The 24,914-nt window shown below is 36.4% G+C and overlaps 1 protein-coding gene across 1 annotated transcript; it reads right to left on the reverse strand.

Annotated features, from left to right (window-relative positions):
* Positions 1-14,937: 14,937 nt before the first annotated feature.
* Positions 14,938-16,560, reverse strand: LOC139866904 (inorganic pyrophosphatase 2-like). Its single transcript, XM_071855196.1, has 4 exons — positions 16,423-16,560; positions 15,959-16,080; positions 15,602-15,803; positions 14,938-15,300 (listed from the first exon to the last, which is right to left on the reverse strand). The coding sequence occupies exons 1-4, from the start codon at positions 16,558-16,560 to the stop codon at positions 14,938-14,940; spliced, it is 825 nt and encodes a 274-aa protein (XP_071711297.1).
* Between the last annotated feature and the right edge of the window lie 8,354 nt (positions 16,561-24,914).

Consider the following 24,914-nt stretch of genomic DNA (forward strand, 5'->3'; position numbering starts at 1 on the left):
CATATAGATATAGAACATGTGTTTAGTTGATTTTAAAAGTCAAGTTAGAAGGATTAACTTTTGTTTGCGAACAAGTTTAGAATTAACTAAACTATGTTCTAGTGATTACAAGTTTAAACCTTCGAATAAGATAGCTTTATATGTATGAATCGAATGATGTTATGAACATCATTACTACCTTAAGTTCCTTGGATGAACCTACTGGAAAAGAGAAAAATGGATCTAGCTTCAATGGATCCTTGGATGGCTCAAAGTTCTTGAAGCAAAATCATGACACGAAAACAAGTTCAAGTAAGATCATCACTTGAAATAAGATTGTTATAGTTATAGAAATTGAACCAAAGTTTGAATATGATTATTACCTTGTATTAGAATGATAACCTACTGTAAGAAATAAAGATTTCTTGAGGTTGGATGATCACCTTACAAGATTGGAAGTGAGCTAGCAAACTTGAAAGTATTCTTGATTTTATGAAACTAGAACTTTTGGAATTTATGAAGAACACTTAGAACTTGAAGATAGAACTTGAGAGAGTTCAATTAGATGAAGAAAATTGAAGAATGAAAGTGTTTGTAGGTGTTTTTGGTCGTTGGTGTATGGATTAGATATAAAGGATATGTAATTTTGTTTTCATGTAAATAAGTCATGAATGATTACTCATATTTTTGTAATCTTATGAGATATTTCATGCTAGTTGCCAAATGATGGTTCCCACATGTGTTAGGTGACTCAAATGGGCTGCTAAGAGCTGATCATTGGAGTGTATATACCAATAGTACATACATCTAAAAGCTGTGTATTGTACGAGTACGAATACGGGTGCATACGAGTAGAATTGTTGATGAAACTGAACGAGAATGTAATTGTAAGCATTTTTGTTAAGTAGAAGTATTTTGATAAGTGTATTGAAGTCTTTCAAAAGTGTATAAATACATATTAAAACACTACATGTATATACATTTTAACTGAGTCGTTAAGTCATCGTTAGTCGTTACATGTAAGTGTTGTTTTGAAACCTTTAGGTTAACGATCTTGTTAAATGTTGTTAACCCAATGTTTATAATAACAAAAGAGATTTTAAATTATTATATTATCATGATATTATGATGTACGAATATCTCTTAATATGATATATATACATTAAATGTCGTTACAACGATAAACGTTACATATATGTCTCGTTTCAAAATCATTAAGTTAGTAGTCTTGTTTTTACATATGTAGTTCATTGTTAATATAATTAATGATATGTTTACTTATCATAATATCATGTTAACTATATATATAACCATATATATGTCATCATATAGTTTTTTTACAAGTTTTAACGTTCGTGAATCACCGGTCAACTTGGGTGGTCAATTGTCTATATGAAACCTATTTCAATTAATCAAGTCTTAACAAGTTTGATTGCTTAACATGTTGGAAACATTTAATCATGTAAACATCAATCTCAATTAATATATATAAACATGGAAAAGTTCGGGTCACTACAGTACCTACCCGTTAAATAAATTTCGTCCCGAAATTTTAAGCTGTTGAAGGTGTTGACGAATCTTCTGGAAATAGATGCGGGTATTTCTTCTTCATCTGATCTTCACGCTCCCAGGTGAACTCGGGTCCTCTACGAGCATTCCATCGAACCTTAACAATTGGTATCTTGTTTTGCTTAAGTCTTTTAACCTCACGATCCATTATTTCGACGGGTTCTTCGATGAATTGGAGTTTTTCGTTGATTTGGATTTCATCTAACGGAATAGTGAGATCTTCTTTAGCAAAGCATTTCTTCAAATTCGAGACGTGGAAAGTGTTATGTACAGCCGCGAGTTGTTGAGGTAATTCAAGTCGGGAAGCTACTGGTCCGACACGATCAATAATCTTGAATGGTCCAATATACCTTGGATTTAATTTCCCTCGTTTACCAAATCGAACAACGCCTTTCCAAGGTGAAACTTTAAGCATGACCATCTCTCCAATTTCAAATTCTATATCTTTTCTTTTAATGTCAGCGTAGCTCTTTTGTCGACTTTGGGCGGTTTTCAACCGTTGTTGAATTTGGATGATCTTCTCGGTAGTTTCTTGTATAATCTCCGGACCCGTAATCTGTCTATCCCCCACCTCACTCCAACAAATCGGAGACCTGCACTTTCTACCATAAAGTGCTTCAAACGGCGCCATCTCAATGCTTGAATGGTAGCTGTTGTTGTAGGAAAATTCTGCTAACGGTAGATGTCGATCCCAACTGTTTCCGAAATCAATAACACATGCTCGTAGCATGTCTTCAAGCGTTTGTATCGTCCTTTCGCTCTGCCCATCAGTTTGTGGATGATAGGCAGTACTCATGTCTAGACGAGTTCCTAATGCTTGCTGTAATGTCTGCCAGAATCTTGAAATAAATCTGCCATCCCTATCAGAGATAATAGAGATTGGTATTCCATGTCTGGAGACGACTTCCTTCAAATACAGTCGTGCTAACTTCTCCATCTTGTCATCTTCTCTTATTGGTAGGAAGTGTGCTGATTTGGTGAGACGATCAACTATTACCCAAATAGTATCAAAACCACTTGCAGTCCTTGGCAATTTAGTGATGAAATCCATGGTAATGTTTTCCCATTTCCATTCCGGGATTTCGGGTTGTTGAAGTAGACTTGATGGTTTCTGATGCTCAGCTTTGACCTTAGAACACGTCAAACATTCTCCTACGTATTTAGCAACATCGGCTTTCATACCCGGCCACCAAAAATGTTTCTTGAGATCCTTGTACATCTTCCCCGTTCCAGGATGTATTGAGTATCTGGTTTTATGAGCTTCTCTAAGTACCATTTCTCTCATATCTCCAAATTTTGGTACCCAAATCCTTTCAGCCCTATACCGGGTTCCGTCTTCCCGAATATTAAGATGTTTCTCCGATCCTTTGGGTATTTCATCCTTTAAATTTCCCTCTTTTAAAACTCCTTGTTGCGCCTCCTTTATTTGAGTAGTAATGTTATTATGAATCATTATATTCATAGATTTTACTCGAATGAGTTCTCTATCCTTCCTGCTCAAGGCATCGGCTACCACATTTGCCTTCCCCGGGTGGTAACGAATCTCAAAATCGTAATCATTCAATAATTCAATCCACCTACGCTGCCTCATATTCAGTTGTTTCTGATTAAATATGTGTTGAAGACTTTTGTGGTCGGTATATATAATACTTTTGACCCCATATAAATAGTGCCTCCAAGTCTTTAATGCAAAAACAACCGCGCCTAATTCCAAATCATGCGTCGTATAATTTTGTTCGTGAATCTTCAATTGTCTAGACGCATAAGCAATCACCTTCGTTCGTTGCATTAATACACAACCGAGACCTTGCTTTGATGCGTCACAATAAATCACAAAATCATCATTCCCTTCAGGCAATGACAATATAGGTGCCGTAGTTAGCTTTTTCTTCAATAACTGAAACGCTTTCTCTTGTTCATCATTCCATTCAAATTTCTTCCCTTTATGCGTTAATGCAGTCAAGGGTTTTGCTATTCTGGAAAAGTCTTGGATGAACCTTCTGTAGTAACCAGCTAGTCCTAAAAACTGGCGTATGTGTTTCGGAGTTTTCGGGGTTTCCCAATTTTCAACAGTTTCTATCTTTGCCGGATCCACCTTAATACCTTCTTTGTTCACTATGTGACCCAAGAATTGAACTTCTTCCAACCAAAATGCACACTTTGAAAACTTAGCGTACAATTCTTCCTTCCTTAATACTTCTAACACTTTTCTCAAATGTTCACCGTGTTCTTGGTCATTCTTTGAGTAAATAAGTATGTCATCAATGAAAACAATGACAAACTTGTCAAGGTATGGTCCACACACTCGGTTCATAAGGTCCATGAACACAGCTGGTGCATTAGTTAAACCAAACGGCATGACCATAAACTCGTAATGACCGTAACGTGTTCTGAAAGCAGTCTTTGGAATATCATCTTCTTTCACCCGCATTTGATGATACCCGGAACGTAAGTCAATCTTTGAATAAACAGACGAGCCTTGTAGTTGATCAAATAAGTCGTCGATTCTCGGTAGTGGGTAGCGGTTCTTGATGGTAAGTTTGTTCAACTCTCGGTAGTCGATACACAACCTGAATGTACCATCTTTCTTCTTGACAAACAAAACAGGAGCTCCCCACGGTGATGTGCTTGGTCGAATGAAACCACGCTCTAAAAGTTCTTGTAATTGGCTTTGCAGTTCTTTCATCTCGCTGGGTGCGAGTCTGTAAGGAGCACGAGCTATTGGTGCAGCTCCTGGTACAAGATCTATTTGAAATTCAACGGATCGATGTGGGGGTAATCCCGGTAATTCTTTCGGAAATACATCGGGAAATTCTTTTGCAATGGGAACATCATTGATGCTCTTTTCTTCAGTTTGTACTTTCTCGACGTGTGCTAGAACAGCATAGCAACCTTTTCTTATTAGTTTTTGTGCCTTCAAATTACTAATAAGATGTAGCTTCGTGTTGCCCTTTTCTCCGTACACCATTAAGGGTTTTCCTTTTTCTCGTATAATGCGAATTGCATTTTTGTAACAAACGATCTCCGCTTTCACTTCTTTCAACCAGTCCATACCGATTATCACATCAAAACTCCCTAACTCTACTGGTATCAAATCAATCTTAAATGTTTCGCTAACCAGTTTAATTTCTCGATTCCGACATATATTATCTGCTGAAATTAATTTACCATTTGCTAATTCGAGTAAAAATTTACTATCCAAAGGCGTCAATGGACAACTTAATTTAGCACAAAAATCTCTACTCATATAGCTTCTATCCGCACCCGAATCAAATAAAACGTAAGCAGATTTATTGTCAATAAGAAACGTACCCGTAACAAGCTCCGGGTCTTCCTGTGCCTCTACCGCATTAATATTGAAAACTCTTCCACGGCCTTGTCCATTCGTGTTCTCCTGGTTCGGGCAATTTCTAATAATGTGGCCTGGTTTTCCACATTTATAACAAACTACATTGGCATAACTTGCTCCGACACTACTTGCTCCGCCATTACTCGTTCCGACACCATTTGTTCCTTTCGTTCTATTAACCCCTGGTCCGTAGACCTCACACTTCGCCGCGCTATGACCATTTCTTTTACACTTGTTGCAAAATTTGGTGCAGAACCCCGAGTGATTCTTTTCACACCTTTGGCATAGTTGTTTCTGATTGTTGTTGTTGTTGCGGTTATTATTGTTGTTGGGATGATTGTTGTAGTTGCTGTTGTTGTTGTTGTTGTTGTTGTTGTTGTTGGGCCGTTTGTTGTAGTTGCGATTGATGTTGCGATTGTTGGGATAATTGTTGCGATTATTGTTGTAATTGCTGTTGTTGTTGTATTGGTGATTCTTATCACCGTTTTCCTCCCACTTTCTTTTGACTTGCTTCACATTGGCCTCTTCAGCAGTCTGTTCTTTAATTCTTTCTTCAATCTGGTTCACTAGTTTGTGAGCCATTCTACATGCCTGTTGTATGGAGGCGGGCTCGTGTGAACTTATATCTTCTTGGATTCTTTCCGGTAATCCTTTCACAAACGCGTCGATCTTCTCTTCCTCATCTTCGAATGCTCCCGGACACAATAGGCACAATTCTGTGAATCGTCTTTCGTACGTGGTAATATCAAATCCTTGGGTTCGTAACCCTCTAAGTTCTGTCTTGAGCTTATTGACCTCAGTTCTGGGACGGTACTTCTCGTTCATCAAGTGCTTGAATGCTGACCACGGTAGTGCGTACGCATCATCTTGTCCCACTTGCTCTAGATAGGTATTCCACCATGTTAACGCAGAACCTGTGAAGGTATGCGTAGCGTACTTCACTTTGTCCTCTTCAGTACACTTACTTATGGCAAACACCGATTCAACCTTCTCGGTCCACCGTTTCAATCCGATCGGTCCTTCGGTTCCATCAAATTCCAAAGGTTTGCAGGCAGTGAATTCTTTGTAGGTGCATCCTACACGATTTCCTGTACTGCTAGATCCAAGGTTATTGTTGGTATGTAGCGCAGCCTGTACTGCGGCTATGTTTGAAGCTAGAAAAGTACGGAATTCCTCTTCATTCATATTCACGGTGTGTCGAGTAGTCGGTGCCATTTCCTTCAAAATAGTTAAATGGAACAAGTTAATCATACAGAATATTAAGAGTAGTTAATAGTATTTCGTAGCATAATATGAACTCATTTATAAAAGCTTTTTCTTCATATTAGCGTTTTATAAGTTTAAATTCGGGTAGTACCTACCCGTTAAGTTCATACTTAGTAGCTAATATACAATTCAACTACTACAATTCTATATGAAAAACTGATTATAATAATATTTCGCGTTCAAACTTTTATACAATATTTTACAAACTTACAATACCGCTTATTTTACATAAAGCATGAAATATAGCACACAATAACTTTGATACAAGATAGTTGTGAAGACAATTCTAGCTAGTACACAAGTCGTTCAGCAAAGGCAATAAATACACGTAATTCATACGTCCAGAAACAAGTCATGCATTCTGGTTTTACTAGGACTACTTCCCATCCTTGGTCTTGTGCAACATAACCGTTATGGCCGTTGATAAGACAGCGTGTTGTAACGTCATCAAAGGGACGAGGGTTACGTAATGTCCAACAGTCCCGTAATAATCTAAAAACCTCATTTCTTACCCCAATTACCGACTCCGTCACTTGTGGAAACGTTTTGTTTAATAGTTGTAGCCCGATGTTCTTGTTCTCACTTTGGTGAGAAGCGAACATTACTAATCCGTAAGCATAACATGCTTCTTTATGTTGCATGTTAGCCGCTTTTTCTAAATCACGAAGTCCAATATTCGGATATATTGAGTCAAAATAATTTCTTAACCCGTTGCGTAAAATAGCATTTGGGTTCCCCGCAATATATGCGTCAAAGTAAACACATCGTAACTTATGGGTTTCCCAATGTGATATCCCCCATCTTTCAAACGAAAGTCTCTTATAAACCAAGACATTCTTGGAACGTTCTTCGAATGTCTTACAAACTGATCTCGCCTTAAATAGTTGTGCCGAAGAATTCTGGCCGACTCTAGACAAGATTTCATCAATCATGTCTCCGGGTAGGTCTCTTAAAATATTGGGTTGTCTATCCATTTTGTATTTTTAAACTGTAAAATAGACAAGAGTTAGATTCATAAAAAAAATACTTATTAATACAAGCAATTTTTACATATATCATAAAGCATAAGAACACTATATTCCATATATTACACCACACGAATACAACTATCTTATTCCGACTCGCTCGTTTCTTCTTCTTCGGTTTTGGTTCGTTTTTCCAAGTTTCTAGGGATATATGATGTTCCCCTAATACGAACCGTCGTTGTCCACATTGGTTTAGAAAAACCTGGTGGTTTAGAGGTTCCCGGGTCATTGTTACAACTTAAGGACTTCGGGGGTTGACGATACATATAAAGTTCATCGGGGTTGGAATTAGATTTCTCTATTTTTATGCCCTTTCCCTTATTATTTTCTTTTGCCTTTTTAAATTCAGTTGGGGTAATTTCTATAACATCATCGGAATTCTCGTCGAAATCCGATTCATCGGAGAATTGGTAATCCTCCCAATATTTTGCTTCCTTGGCGGAAACACCATTGACCATAATTAACTTTGGTCGGTTGGTTGAGGATTTTCTTTTACTTAACCGTTTTATTATTTCCCCCACCGGTTCTATTTCTTCATCCGGTTCCGATTCTCCTTCCGGTTCCGATTCTTCTTCCGGTTCCGACTCTTCTTCCGGTTCCTCTTCGGGAACTTGTGAATCAGTCCACAAATTATTCCAATTTACATTTGACTCTTCATTATTATTAGGTGAGTCAATGGGACTTGTTCTAGAGGTAGACATCTATCACATAATATCAAACACGTTAAGAGATTAATATATCACATAATATTCATATGTTAAAAATATATAGTTTCCAACAAAAATGTTAAGCAATCATTTTTAAAGAAAACACGGTCGAAGTCCAGACTCACTAATGCATCCTAACAAACTCGATAAGACACACTAATGCAAATTTTCTGGTTCTCTAAGACCAACGCTCTGATACCAACTGAAATGTCCCGTTCTTATTGATTAAAAACGTTCCATATTAATTGATTTCGTTGCGAGGTTTTGACCTCTATATGAGACGTTTTTCAAAGACTGCATTCATTTTTAAACAAACCATAACCTTTATTTCATCAATAAAGGTTTAAAAAGCTTTACGTAGATTACCAAATAATGATAATCTAATATATCCTGTTTACACACGACCATTACATAATGGTTTACAATACAAATATGTTACAACAAAATAAGTTTTTTGAATGCAGTTTTTACACAATATCATACAAGCATGGACTCCAAATCTTGTCCTTATTTAAGTATGCGACAGCGGAAGCTCTTAATAATCACCTGAGAATAAACATGCTTAAAACGTCAACAAAAATGTTGATGAGTTATAGGTTTAACCTATATATATCAAATCGTAACAATAGACCACAAGATTTCATATTTCAATACACATCCCATACATAGAGATAAAAATCATTCATATGGTGAACACCTGGTAACCGACAATAACAAGATGCATATATAAGAATATCCCCATCATTCCGGGACACCCTTCGGATATGATATAAATTTCGAAGTACTAAAGCATCCGGTACTTTGGATGGGGTTTGTTAGGCCCAATAGATCTATCTTTAGGATTCGCGTCAATTAGGGTGTCTGTTCCCTAATTCTTAGATTACCAGACTTAATAAAAAGGGGCATATTCGATTTCGATAATTCAACCATAGAATGTAGTTTCACGTACTTGTGTCTATTTTGTAAATCATTTATAAAATCTGCATGTATTCTCATCCCAAAAATATTAGATTTTAAAAGTGGGACTATAACTCACCTTCACAGATTTTTACTTCGTCGGGAAGTAAGACTTGGCCACTGGTTGATTCACGAACCTATAACAATATATACATATATATCAAAGTATGTTCAAAATATATTTACAACACTTTTAATATATTTTGATGTTTTAAGTTTATTAAGTCAGCTGTCCTCGTTAGTAACCTACAACTAGTTGTCCACAGTTAGATGTACAGAAATAAATCGATAAATATTATCTTGAATCAATCCACGACCCAGTGTATACGTATCTCAGTATTGATCACAACTCAAACTATATATATTTTGGAATCAACCTCAACCCTGTATAGCTAACTCCAACATTCACATATAGAGTGTCTATGGTTGTTCCGAAATATATATAGATGTGTCGACATGATAGGTCGAAACATTGTATACGTGTCTATGGTATCTCAAGATTACATAATATATAATACAAGTTGATTAAGTTATGGTTGGAATAGATTTGTTACCAATTTTCACGTAGCTAAAATGAGAAAAATTATCCAATCTTGTTTTACCCATAACTTCTTCATTTTAAATCCGTTTTGAGTGAATCAAATTGCTATGGTTTCATATTGAACTCTATTTTATGAATCTAAACAAAAAAAGTATAGGTTTCTAGTCGGAAAAATAAGTTACAAGTCGTTTTTGTAAAGGTAGTCATTTCAGTCGAAAGAACGACGTCTAGATGACCATTTTAGAAAACATACTTCCACTTTGAGTTTAACCATAATTTTTGGATATAGTTTCATGTTCATAATAAAAATCATTTTCTCAGAATAACAACTTTTAAATCAAAGTTTATCATAGTTTTTAATTAACTAACCCAAAACAGCCCGCGGTGTTACTACGACGGCGTAAATCCGGTTTTACGGTGTTTTTCGTGTTTCCAGGTTTTAAATCATTAAGTTAGCATATCATATAGATATAGAACATGTGTTTAGTTGATTTTAAAAGTCAAGTTAGAAGGATTAACTTTTGTTTGCGAACAAGTTTAGAATTAACTAAACTATGTTCTAGTGATTACAAGTTTAAACCTTCGAATAAGATAGCTTTATATGTATGAATCGAATGATGTTATGAACATCATTACTACCTTAAGTTCCTTGGATGAACCTACTGGAAAAGAGAAAAATGGATCTAGCTTCAATGGATCCTTGGATGGCTCAAAGTTCTTGAAGCAAAATCATGACACGAAAACAAGTTCAAGTAAGATCATCACTTGAAATAAGATTGTTATAGTTATAGAAATTGAACCAAAGTTTGAATATGATTATTACCTTGTATTAGAATGATAACCTACTGTAAGAAATAAAGATTTCTTGAGGTTGGATGATCACCTTACAAGATTGGAACTGAGCTAGCAAACTTGAAAGTATTCTTGATTTTATGAAACTAGAACTTTTGGAATTTATGAAGAACACTTAGAACTTGAAGATAGAACTTGAGAGAGTTCAATTAGATGAAGAAAATTGAAGAATGAAAGTGTTTGTAGGTGTTTTTGGTCGTTGGTGTATGGATTAGATATAAAGGATATGTAATTTTGTTTTCATGTAAATAAGTCATGAATGATTACTCATATTTTTGTAATCTTATGAGATATTTCATGCTAGTTGCCAAATGATGGTTCCCACATGTGTTAGGTGACTCAAATGGGCTGCTAAGAGCTGATCATTGGAGTGTATATACCAATAGTACATACATCTAAAAGCTGTGTATTGTACGAGTACGAATACGGGTGCATACGAGTAGAATTGTTGATGAAACTGAACGAGAATGTAATTGTAAGCATTTTTGTTAAGTAGAAGTATTTTGATAAGTGTATTGAAGTCTTTCAAAAGTGTATAAATACATATTAAAACACTACATGTATATACATTTTAACTGAGTCGTTAAGTCATCGTTAGTCGTTACATGTAAGTGTTGTTTTGAAACCTTTAGGTTAACGATCTTGTTAAATGTTGTTAACCCAATGTTTATAATAACAAAAGAGATTTTAAATTATTATATTATCATGATATTATGATGTACGAATATCTCTTAATATGATATATATACATTAAATGTCGTTACAACGATAAACGTTACATATATGTCTCGTTTCAAAATCATTAAGTTAGTAGTCTTGTTTTTACATATGTAGTTCATTGTTAATATAATTAATGATATGTTTACTTATCATAATATCATGTTAACTATATATATAACCATATATATGTCATCATATAGTTTTTTTACAAGTTTTAACGTTCGTGAATCACCGGTCAACTTGGGTGGTCAATTGTCTATATGAAACCTATTTCAATTAATCAAGTCTTAACAAGTTTGATTGCTTAACATGTTGGAAACATTTAATCATGTAAACATCAATCTCAATTAATATATATAAACATGGAAAAGTTCGGGTCACTACATGTATCGTTCAAGGACCTGAGAAAAAACATAGAAATCTGTCAACGAAAACGTTGGTGAAATCATAGGTTTAAGTAAGTAAGTACAAGTGAACCACAAGATTTGCATCAATGAAATAATAGTAATACATTCCCAAAAGTTTGTTTCACGAGCACCCAATTATCAATGCTTAACGTTTTCTTCCATTGAACCCCATCACTTAGTGCTAGAACATACACTGTTTCTCAAAAATATATTTCATTCGTAAACGGTAGCGAACCGTTTGAATGAGGGTTTGTCAAACCCATATGGATCCATATAACATAAGTTCTCGCTTACACCCGGCAAGTGTAACTAATGATAATCGAATTGAGGATTTTGTTCTAAACTCGTATGTAGAATGTTTGTTTTCCTGTACTTGTGTTCACTTAGTAAAGAAATGTTTATGTTTTCTCATCCCAAATGTAAGTTCAAAAAGAGTAAAAGTGGGACTATGATCTCACCTTGAGTGCACGAGTAGTAAAGTACTTCACAAAATAACGTGTGCGAAGGATAGTGCTAGTCTTGACCTAAACAAATAGGTCGTATCAATAACGGTAAACACGATAGGTCAAAGATGTTCAATTAGTCCTATGGCTCGTTACGACTCGATTATTTAGCATGTGAAATCAAATTGTCAAGTTTCATGCAAGATACAAGTATATAAACAAGTTAGGAAGGTTGCAAAATCATTTGGTTAAGTTTGACAAAAAGTCAAACTTTGGTCGGTCAAAGTCAACGAAAAAGTCAACACGTTCGGGTCGTGTTCCGAACTATTTTTCTGAGGTTTTTAATCATGTATGGGCATGCTAGGACAAGTTACATGTGAATCGGAGGTGCGTAGCATAGCAAACATTATTCGAAAATTGACCAAGTTGGACAGACCCAAACGGCGCGCCGCGCGGGTATATGGCGCGCCGCGCCAATACCTGTGCAGAGAATTCTGGCAGTTTTTAAGTTTTATGCACGAACCTAACTTCAAACAATCACCATTTATGATCCGCAAACAATCAAGACGAGTATCTTATACCGTTGGGAAGGTAATTTGACGAGGAAAACAACTAAACACATTTCATCAATCAATCTACCTATTACAACAACCAAAACCGCATCTAATGCTTAACATTAACCGCATACAAGTTCATAAATGCAATTCAATGATTCGGGCAATCAATTTACATGAATGATATGCCGTTTCGAAGGTAATAAAGCATACAATCCAACTAAACACATACCAATAATAATCCATGGCATTCAATGCATCAAAAGTCCATTTCAAGTTCATCAAACCCTAACCCAAATTCACCAAAATCAATAATCAAGTTCATGAAGTTTTCTAAGGCAACCTACACATCAAATTGAAGCTAGAGATGCTAGTAACACAATTAAAGCATCAACTTTTAACATCTAACAACATATGATCATCCAAAATTCAAGAACAACACACCAAAATTCAAGTTCATGCTAGTTACACTAAAACAACGAGATCGAGCATATAAATCATATATTCATGTTAGACTTGAGCCATAGACACTAATTAACACTTTTATAAGTTAAAAACATCAAGAACACAAAATCTAGTGATTTTAGAAAGTTACCCAAACGAGATGAAGTTGGTACCAAAATGAAGAGGATGAAGAGAGGATCACGAATATGTAATTTATTTTGTTGTAAGCCTCCTAGATCGAATTTAGATGATGATTGAATGAATTTGGAAATTGGGTGTGTTCTTGCTAGAGAGAAAGAGAGAGAGAGAGAGAGAGATGGTTGAATGGTGGTGATTGGGGTGGACTAGGTGACCTAGTCAACTAGTTTGCCCCGTGTCAATTTTAGTCCCTCGAGTTTGTAGTCGGGTGCGGAAAATACCTAAACGGAATATTTTAAAACGCGTATTAACGGGAGATGTTATAAACATATAACGGAGTTTAAATTAGTATAACGGAAAAGAAAACGGAAAAAGGCGGGATGTTACAACGGGTATTGGTGAAAGTCAAGGAGACCCGGTTAGCCTCTCGCAAGACTTTGAGGCGGAGTTGTTTGGGGACATTCCGATGCTGCGCCCAATGGGACGAAATAAAGCAAAGAAAGCTCAAAAAAATTCGGAATCTTCGGATGCGCGGGGGGGGGGGGGGGGGTCTTTTTGGGGCAGAAGTTCGAATTCGTCAAGGATAGAGTCGTTTATGGACAAGTGGGAACATGTGGCGGAAGGGAAGACGAATGCGATATCCAACTTCAATAAGTTTTGCACTATGCGAACCGCACTCACACAAGTTGATTTGTTGGGGAGATCTTCGGCTACGATGGAAGATCCGGATGACGTGATTCGTCTTGAAAATCTAAAAAAATATGTTCGAGACATGATGAAAGACGACATGAACATCGACGGTAACCCCCGAGAATAGATTCTATTTATGTTGTTCCGTATTTTTTTTATGAATTTGATTTATGTTTCTAGGACTTTTAAGTATGTAATTTTCTTTTTAAGTAATGGTATGTTTAGGACTTTTAATTATTTACGTTATTCCATCTTTTTTTATTTGAGTGCTACAATAAAATGAATAAAATCAATAAAAAAAATAAAAAAAACATAAAAAGAAAATTAAAATGCCACATCAGCATTCCACTACCACAACACAAACCCACAACACCAACTTTCAACACCACTACTACTCCACTCTCTCCCACACACATCCTAATCATCAAAAAACTCACAACACCACCCCACAATACACCCAACCATTACAAATGTTCTAAAAATGAAGGAAGAAACTAAAAATCAAAATTTTCCTTTTTTCGAGAGATGCCGATTCCCTACAAGATTTGGACACTGTAATTTTCCTAAAAGATATCATCTGTTATCATTTTCCTACAAGAAAGTTGTAATGTAGTTCAGCAGTTGGTGGTCTGACTCCTTTAGAGAAGGTTAGAAGTTCGACCCCCGTTGGTTACATATTAAAAACACAATTTCATCTTTGTCATTAAGTATTCGCCCATGACACCTTTCCCATATCGTGTGTTTGGGGGGGGGGGGGGGGGGGGGGGTGTAAAGGGGATGGAGGTTTTACTTGGTCGTGCCCTTGGATCGGTTTCAAGGTTTCCTCCCGGGCATCGATGGGGGTGGGGTTACCGCATCAGCATAGTCGAAACGGAGATGATCGCAACAGGTGTTTAGTCTCCCTCGGATGATCTCAATCGATGTAAAAAAAAAAAAAACATTTTCCTACAAGATTTTGAAATTTGAGTTAGGTAATGCAATATATTTTTTAGGCAAGTTTACACACGTAACACTTTTTTCAAGAGTATACAAATATTCACTCAAATACTTGAACATAAAACCTCGACACCTGTAAACTATTAAACATTGATTATTTCTGATAATATAATTAATTGATTGATTAATGATTAATCTTGTAGTCAAAATATTGTATTATTTCACGTGTGCCCTATTTTTTTTAACTTATGTACTAGAATAATATTTGGGGTATGTCTCGAAATAACAATAAAACAAAACTCACAAAATCGAAAAAAATATCTTATTTAAAAGCGTGCCAATAAGGTAGATACAAAAGTTCTACTGAGGAACATAAAGAGGTTTAGGCAAGATTTCATGTGAAATGATCTCAAACTTGCAATCAAACGATTGACTTGAGTTGTCAATGTTGTTCATGGTCTCATTGGAGTTTATAGTAGCGATTAGTTGTAGAAGAACTTGCTCTAGGTCCTCGCCATTGGTCCATTCATGGACCTCGGCCTTAAGAAGGTGACGGTTTTTGCATATCAAGTCCCAAACGGGGAAATCTTTCCTCGGCATCATGTAATCTCTTTTGCCGAGCTTTAGGCTGGGGCAAAAATCCCCAGCCCCGTCTCCTAAATATATGATCTTTTTATCTTCTTCGCTTGGTAATGTCGCTTGAATCCTTTCTATTATTTTACCCTGTAAAATTACTCTTTTAGCAAGCATAAAAGTAAAAGAAACATTTTATAAATAAATTAAAGTTACACCTTTCAATAAACCATCTAAGTGAATATATATGGTATAGCTAGAAGAAAATTAAAAAAAAAAAAAAAAAAAAAAAAAAAAAAAAAAAAAAAACTTTTCTAAGAAAAGTATCGTTAATACGTAAAAAGTGTTAATTTAAAGTCAATACATAACTGCAATATACAAAACTTTTATACATGTTAATGACGGACCTAAGAAAAAACACAAAAAATACTTCGTAGTACAAGGAAATTACCTTGCACATATTGGGAGGGCAAAGGGAGCACCCATGAGAAAAAGTGTGGAAATCATGGTACGGCAAGATCCTTAACTTTCCTTGGTCATCCACGAAACCAGGGTTCGTGTTAATCTCCGAAAAACATTCGAGTATACCTAGATGTTTTGATATTGTCTCGATGTAGAACAAATTTGCATCACTTAAAACTCTCAAATCACACCTGAATAAAATAAATGTGTTATACAAAGTTAGATTTTGTTAAGAAACGGCTCATATAAACGTTGGGATTTTTGGCCTCACTTGAGTTATATTGCAAACTGTAAATGTAGATTTGTTTTACTAAATGACAAATAAAAAATATTGACGTTTAATTACCCTAAAGCATATGCAGTTTTGATTGTTGGAACAATTCGAGGATGAATAGGAACACGTTTTAATACTTCCTTAATATCGTCAATGGTTTTGCCTTGTGAATGTAGCACGTTCATCATCTTGTCCTGCATTTAAATCAACAAATTATTAAATACACGTGTAACGTTTAAAAAATAAAATTAAAAAACCGTGATATCAGAGGCGACGTTACATACAAAGCAATGGGGTCCTTGGACCCCACTATATTATAATTTCTTTTTATAAATTACTACTAAAATCTCACAGGACACCACTAAATTTTAAGACAGGACCCCATATATTTTTAAAATCGATAGTTTTGTTGAAGTAAATAGCTATATTTTGGAGAATTTTTTTTACAAAGTATCATTCGGTGTCTAGAGGACCCCATTGAATTCTGATCCTAGAATCGCCACTGCGTGATATCAAAAGGTAAAGATGAAAGATACCATGACAGAGTTCCATGGCATGGTCGGAAGGAGTTGGTTGAACAAATCGGTTTCACCCAATTCGTCGATCAACCAATTGTCACTGTCAATGTCGATAATCGTCTTATCGAAGTCGAAAATCACAACGATGTTCGACATTTTATACGATTCTAAAAGAACAAGTACTTGGTATAGACTAATTTTATGTAAGTGTGTTTGTTATGTAATGCTAGTGAATGAAAGTATTTATAGGAAGTAAAAAGGGTAGAGATTTAAGATGCCAAAGGAATATTAATTGTGGGAGATGATCTGAGTCGTTTGTTGGATATCACATGGGAAATGAAAAGTGATCTAACGGTGATTTTGTTGTTTGGTTAGTTTAAAAGGAATATACCAATTTTAGAAAGCAAAAATGAGAATATGACGAGGAATATCCGTTAAAAGGTAATTGGGTTCAATGTTGGCTATGAATTAGTGGATTAATTAAGTGATTTCGAAAGCTACGTTCACACTAGATCACAGATCTAATCTCAATTTCATCCACGGCGGGATCAAACGCCGGTGATCCTTGGCCTTATCCCATCTTCCTCGTCATAACATCATCACTCCTAAAATCCTAGCGGCGCTCCTCCTGTTTTCGCGGATCACGCGCCGACGATTCTCCGGCATCTTGACGATGCCTCCAATCTCCGATCATCGTTCAATGGAAAAGGTATCTTCTACGTTTTACGTTACTCGTTTCCCACATCACTTTGTTGAATCTGATCTCAGAAAGTTATGCGAACAATTTGGAACGGTGGCCGACGTTTACATCGCACGTAAACTTTCTCGAGGTGGATATCGTTTTGGGTTCGTCCGTTACATCAAAGTTTCATCGGTGAAATCCATTGAAACGGCTATATCTTCTATATGGGTTGGTAGTTTTCATCTGTATGCTACGGTAGCCAAGATTGACAGGTTCTCTTTTCATAACTCATCTAAGAATAAGCATGATAATGAACATGGTGCTGCATCAAAGAAATCAGTTCCCGTCGCTAGCATCAATTCCACTGCTAATCCGGAACCAATCCCTAAAAATATGCATGGTTCTTCGTATGCTAATGTTGTTGGAGGCAATAATATTTCGATCCCTTCGATCGACATTCATGATGATGACCTGCTAGCCTTTGAGAACTCTGACCTTATTTGTTTTGGCAAGGCTCGTAATCCAGCACAGATCCCATTCCTCCTTAGGATGTGGCACGATGAAGGCTTTGATTCGATTAATGTGCAATACGTGGGAGGTTCGTGGGTTTGGATTGAATTTCCAAACAAGGAATCGAAAGGTAACTTCACCAAGAAACTGGTTGTCACAAATTCCTTATCTGAAATTATTCCGTATTCAGATTCTTTCACTGTTAAAGAACGGGCTGTTTGGGTCGAGTTGATTGGGTTACCGGCAGCCGGGTGGAACGATGTGGTTTTTAATCAGATTGCTTTCCACTATGGAAGGGTGTTATTCCAGGATACGGAAATTGACGATAAAAAAGGGGTGGGTAAAGTCTGCATTCTCACCACCACTCTTGACCCTATTCATGCTAGGGCTAATGTTACTATTAAGAAGAAGGGGTATACGGTTATGATCAAAGAGGCTGAGGATTGGCGACCTTCTATTCTTAAAATTATTACTGATTCGGTTTTTGAAAAGTCAGATGATGAAGCAGCTCCTTTTGTAGATAATAATGGTCAAGAGGATGAAGATGAATTGGAAGATGGCGAGTTTGTATCCGACTCATACGAAAATTACTATAATGAACCTGTTCAGAATGGTATCAATGAGGAGATACCGGTTAAGAATGTGGTATATAAGGAGAATGTTGATCACGAGTCACCTGAACCTAGTAAGTTTGTTCCCTTTAAAGATGCAACCGATGTTCATTATGGCAGTGGTAATAAGCCAGCTTCTGTACATGCGAACTCTTCCCCTCATGGTAGCCATGCAAAGGTTCCTTCTAAGTCCACGTACTCTAAGCCACCGGGTTTCAATGGTTACAGGTATTATTCACCTAAATTTTCTAATGGTGAGCCAGTCTTTTCATCAGATTCTGTTAACAACAATGTTAATCATGTTCCTAATGCATCTGAAGTTACTTTATTGGATGAACTTGATAACCATATAGCCATTGGATTATCTTTGGGATATGATATGAAAGGGTGTCAAAGTGACTTGAAAGAAATCCTTTCGAGAATGGGTGTTGCTAGTTCAGTTAAATGAACACCCTTTCTCTAAACATTGGTGGGGGAACGGGTCTTCCTCATAAGCGTAAATGGATTCGGGAATTGTGTAGTGAACATAAAATTATGGTTCTTGGTCTTCAAGAGACTAAACATGTTAAGCTCGACTTGTTCTTGGTGAAATCTTTGTGGGGCAACTCCTCTTTCAATGTTGCTAGTTCTTGTGCTAGAGGTAGATCGGGTGGTATTCTAACTATTTGGGATCCTTCATGTTTCAAAAAATCTCGTATTCTCTCCTTTGAGAATCTCCTCATTGTGATCGGCCATATTAGTGGTTGTAATGATACTTGCTACTTGTTGAACGTTTATGCTCCTCAAGCAAGGGGTAGGAAAGCTACTCTATGGTCTTTTATATCCAGGTTCATCGATTCTAATCCGGGTAATCATATGATATTTGGTGACTTTAATGAGGTTCGGGCTCCTTGTGAACGTTTCGGGACTGTTTTTTGTCAAGGTTCCTCGGCTGATTTCAATGCTTTCATCTCATCTAATGACTTAATTGATGTTCCGTTGGGTGGCCGTGCGTTTACCCGGTCATCTAAAATGTGTGACAAAAAGGCTAAGCTTGATCGGTTTTTGTTATCATCTTCTTTTATGGATCTCGCAGATGGGTTCAAGGGCCATATATTATCCAATATTTGGTCTGATCATAGCCCGATTATCTTCGTTAAAGATTCAGTGGATTATGGCCCGGTCCCTTTTCGATTATTTTCATCGTGGTTCATGCTGCCTGACTTTGATGCCACGGTCACAGCTGCTTGGAATCATCCCGATGTAATTAGCTCGTGTTCTGGTAAAAACCCATTCATCGCTTTCAAACTGAAATTACAGTTCACCAAAGGAAAGTTAAAGCAATGGCGGGCTGGTATTAAAGCAGATCATATTTCGGCTAAAGCTTCTATTCTAGCCCACCTAGATGTCATTGATCAGGATTTGGACAATGGGGGTGACACTTTTTCATTAGCTACGGATCGGTTACAGCTTATAAAAGAGCTCTATTCTATTAACAAAGTCCAAGAGTGGGATGCCGCGCAGAAATCCAGAAACTTATGGGCGTGCTTGGGTGATGAAAATTCCTCCTTTTTTCATTCCTCATTAAAGCGTAAAAGAAAAAAGCTTGCGGTCCCTGGTATTAATTCCGATGGTATATGGCATTCTGAACCGGCATCTGTGAAAGGTATCTTCTTGAATTTCTTTAAAGAAAAATTTCGTAAGGTGCAAACTAGACCTATTTTAAATCCTAGCAGTAACTTTCGGGTTCTGTCCACGCAACAAAGTGAGTCGATTGAGGCTCCTTTTTCAGAAGCCGAGGTTCGCAAAGCCGTTTGGGATTGTGGGGATGACAAGGCTCCGGGTCCGGATGGTTTTTCTATTCGTTTTATCAAACACTTTTGGGACTTACTGAAAGAAGATGTGATTAAATTTGTGAACTGTTTTCATGCTTCTGGCTACATACCGAATGGGTGTAACTCGTCTTTCTTCACCATGCTGCCTAAAGTTGACTCGCCTCTTCTTGTGAAAGATTATAGACCGATAAGTCTCATCGGCATCCAATATAAAATTCTTGCTAAGATTCTTGCCTCGAGGTTGTCTTTGGTGATCGATTCGGTCATAAGTAATAATCAATCGGCTTTTGTTAAAGGTAGACAGATTCTGGATGGCCCCCTTATTATTAATGAGTTGGTTGATTGGTGTAAGAGAAAGAAGAAACAAGCGATGCTCCTCAAAGTCGATTTTGAAAAGGCGTTTGACTCCATCAGTTGGGAGTATCTTATATCTATGCTCGGTTTCTTGGGTTTTGGTAAAAGGTGGATTCTTTGGATTAAAGGTTGCTTGATGTCTTCTAGAGCTTCTGTTCTTGTTAACGGTAGCCCTTCGGAAGAGTTTCATATTGGTAGAGGCCTCCGTCAAGGAGATCCCCTATCTCCCTTCCTTTTTATCATTTGTATGGAGGGGTTGCACGCGGCTATCATGGATTCGATGCACTTAAATTTCTTTAAAGGTGTGCAGGTCGGTTGTGGACCGAATGCTCAGGTTGTCTCTCATTGTTTCTTTGCAGACGACGCCTTATTCGTAGGCGAATGGAATGATGGTAATGCTCAAAATCTCTTATGTATTTTGAGATGTTTTCAGCTCGTCTCAGGGCTTCGTATCAACATGATTAAATCGAATCTGCTCGGGGTTGGTATTAATGGAGGGGAAGTCGATCGCCTTGCTGGTAACCTGGGCTGTCGTCCAGATAAACTCCCATTTACATTCTTGGGGCTGCCCGTTGGTAAGAACATGAACCGGATTGACAGTTGGGATCCTATTTTGAACAAGTTTAAATCAAAGCTTGCTACTTGGAAGGTTAATCTTCTATCTTTTGGAGGGCGTCTTACTTTAATCAAGTCGGTTTTAGGGGCTCTTGGTACCTATTACTTTTCCATGTTTAAAGCTCCTAAAGGTGTCTTGAAATCTTTTGAATCGATCAGGGCAAAGTTCTTTTGGGGTTGCTCTAATGATACTAAAAAGGTCCAATGGGTCAAATGGAGCGATGTCTGTAGAGGTAAAGATAAAGGGGGGCTCGGTGTGATTCCTCTTAAAAATTTGAACAATTCTTTACTCTACAAGTGGCGCTGGAGATACCTTACTTGCAAAAATTGGTTATGGTCCAAGGTGGTTAGAGCTATCCACGGTTCTAGTCCGGATGTGGTCACTCTCCCATCATCGATCAGTGGGAAGTGGTCCTGTATTACTCGCGTCATCGGTAATATTCATGCTACGGTTCCAGCTGCTATTTCCTCTATCTCGGTTCACATTGGTAATGGGTGCAATACTCTTTTTTGGCATGAGAGATGGCTTAATGGGCATTTACTCTGTGATATTTATCCTCGGCTCTATGCCTTGGAAACCCAGCAGAATTGTTCTATCCAGGATTGTCGAGTTTCTGATGATTGGATTTGGCACTGGAGACGGGAGATTAGAAGTGGTGTCGAAGATCAGCAGCTTCAAGCTATTCTTGGTGAGCTTTCTTCGGTTGTGTTCACGAATCATGAGGTTAAATGGGTTTGTAATGTTAGCTCGGATGGAAGTTTTTCGGTTCATGGGTTTCGGTCATTACTCTATAATGATGCTGTTCATCCTTTTCCCACAGAATGGTTCAATTTTATCCCCCCAAAAGTTAATATTTTTCTATGGCGTTCTCGGTTGGGACGATTACCGGATAAATGTAGCTTGTTGGAGCGTGGTATTTCTTCTTATTCGATGATCATGTGTTCTTCCTGTAATCAGCACGTCGAGGATATGCCACACATTTTCTTCGAGTGCGATACGGCTGTTCAGGTTTGGCAATGTATTGCAGGTTGGCTCGGTTTCGATCTTCCCAGATGGCAAGACATGGTCGCGTTTTGGCAATGGGTTCTCAATTGTTCTCAAGACAACAAGAAGAAGATGGTGATCCAGTCTATATGTTTCTCAACTTTATGGGCTCTTTGGCGCTTCAGGAATGCGGTCATTTTTGATCCGGCTAAATTTCGGAAGTGTTATGTTGTTGATTCTATTATTTTTTCCACTTTTGATTGGCTTTCGAATCGCTACAAGAAAGCTAAGATACATTGGAATAGTTGGTTACAAAATCCTGTAATGACTCTGTAATTCCTAGCGCCTTGCTAGTTTTTTATAAAATTTTCAGCCGTTAAAAAAAAAAAAAAAGTGATTTCGAACCACGAGTTTTTTTGTGAAGCCCGTCTACTTTAAACTTTGGTGGTGGATAACGTTAACGAATCGAAAACAAACGTTAACCACATCTAGTCAAATTAAGTCGAATGGAGTCAAAAAGAAACGGAAAAACAAAAACAAAACCAAAAAAAAAAAAAAAACCATAACCAAGTGGATTAAAATATTCTTTTTAGGATCTTACATATTCTTATATGAAAGAGAACAGGAATCTTTTTTCTTAAAAATAACAAAGACTTATATAAATACGAATAACGTTTTCGAAAACTAAACAAAATCAATAAGAAAAACAAAAGAGAACTTCGTTGAAGCTCGTACCTAGATAACGACTAACAAACGAACTATCTATATCAAGCATCACATACCTAAATCGAAACAAAAACCACTGTAATATGCTAACAACAAATAAATGATCCATGAAAACTTAACGATATCATGAAAATTATGTAGAACACCTTTAATTAAATTATGTCCATTCATATGAATTTCATCGAATAATATATAAAACAAAAAAAATATATTTAAAGTCAAATTTGTGACAATTATTGTGTAATGAAGAAAGTAATACTTTTTAACGATTTCCCTTATATTTTTGAGTGGGTAAAGCTCATAGCTCACCCACAATCCTTTAACAACGCTTCGGCTAATCAAGTAATATTATTCACTTCTTTTCTTTTCTTTTTTCTTTTTTTTAACAGCGATTGGGATCACCCGAGGGGGACTTTACCACCAGTTGCAATCATCTCCCGTTTCGACTATGCCGATGCAGCGATAATAGCCCCGCCCCCATCGCTGCCGGGGAGGAAACCTTGAAACCGATCAAAGGGCACGACCAAGTAAAACCTCCTCCCCTTTACCCCCCCCCCCCCAAACGATATGGGAAAGGTGCCATGGGTGGATACTTCATGGCGGGGATGAAATTATGTTTTTAATATGTAGCCAACGGGGGTCGTGTAGTGACCCGAACTTTTCCATGTTTATATATATTAATTGAGACTGATATTTACATGATTAAATGTTTCCAACATGTTAAGCAATCAAACTTGTTAAGACTTGATTAATTGAAATATGTTTCATATAGACAATTGACCACCCAAGTTGACCGGTGATTCACGAACGTTAAAACTTGTAAAAACTATACGATGACATATATATGGTTATATATATAGTTAACATGTTTTTATTATAAGTATGTATCTCATTAGGTATTTTAACAATGAGTTATATACATAAAAATGAGACTATTAATTTAAGAAACTCGAAAACGATATATATAACGATTATCGTTATAACAACGTCTTACTAGATACATATGAATCATATTAAGATATTGATACACTTGGTTAATTATGTTAAATGATAAGTAAATATATTATTAAGTGTATTAACAATGAAATACATATGTAAAAATAAGACTACTAACTTAATGATTTTGAAACGAGACATATATGTAACGATTATCGTTGTAACGACATTTAACTGTATATACATCATACTGAGATATATTATATATCATAATATTATGATAATATAACAATTTAATATCTCATTTGTTATAATAAACAATGGGTTAACAACATTCAACAAGATCGTTAACCTAAAGGTTTCAAAACAACATTTACATGTAACGACTAACGATGACTTAACGACTCAGTTAAAATGTATATACATGTAGTGTTTTAATATGTATTCATACACTTTTGAAAGACTTCAAGACACTTATCAAAATACTTCTACTTAACAAAAATGCTTACAATTACATCCTCGTTCAGTTTCATCAACAATTCTACTCGTATGCACCCGTATTCGTACTCGTACAATACACAGCTTTTAGATGTATGTACTATTGGTATATACACTCCAATGATCAGCTCTTAGCAGCCCATGTGAGTCATCTAACACATGTGGGAACCATCATTTGGCAACTAGCATGAAATATCTCATAAAATTACAAAAATATGAGTAATCATTCATGACTTATTTACATGAAAACAAAATTACATATCCTTTATATCTAATCCATACACCAACGACCAAAAACACCTACAAACACTTTCATTCTTCAATTTTCTTCATCTAATTGATCTCTCTCAAGTTCTATCTTCAAGTTCTAAGTGTTCTTCATAAATTCCAAAAGTTCTAGTTACATAAAATCAAGAATACTTTCAAGTTTGCTAGCTCACTTCCAATCTTGTAAGGTGATCATCCAACCTCAAGAAATCTTTGTTTCTTACAGTAGGTTATCATTCTAATACAAGGTAATAATCATATTCAAACTTTGGTTCAATTTCTATAACTATAACAATCTTATTTTAAGTGATGATCTTACTTGAACTTGTTTTCGTGTCATGATTCTGCTTCAAGAACTTCGAGCCATCCAAGGATCCATTGAAGCTAGATCCATTTTTCTCTTTTCCAGTAGGTTTATCCAAGGAACTTAAGGTAGTAATGATGTTCATAACATCATTCGATTCATACATATAAAGCTATCTTATTCGAAGGTTTAAACTTGTAATCACTAG

The sequence above is a fragment of the Rutidosis leptorrhynchoides genome, chromosome 9 (genome assembly GCF_046630445.1).
Source record: "Rutidosis leptorrhynchoides isolate AG116_Rl617_1_P2 chromosome 9, CSIRO_AGI_Rlap_v1, whole genome shotgun sequence".
In the NCBI taxonomy this organism is placed as follows: domain Eukaryota; kingdom Viridiplantae; phylum Streptophyta; class Magnoliopsida; order Asterales; family Asteraceae; genus Rutidosis; species Rutidosis leptorrhynchoides.

Excerpts from the sequence above, each read along its gene's own strand:
- LOC139866904 (XM_071855196.1), bottom strand. The coding sequence starts at position 16,560 with ATGTCGAACATCGTTGTGATTTTCGACTTCGATAAGACGATTATCGAC. Across the intron at positions 16,081-16,422 it reads TGCCATGGAACTCTGTCATG|GACAAGATGATGAACGTGCT; the intron begins GTATCTTTCATC and ends ATTTAAATGCAG. Across the intron at positions 15,301-15,601 it reads GCCCTCCCAATATGTGCAAG|GGTAAAATAATAGAAAGGAT; the intron begins GTAATTTCCTTG and ends GTAATTTTACAG.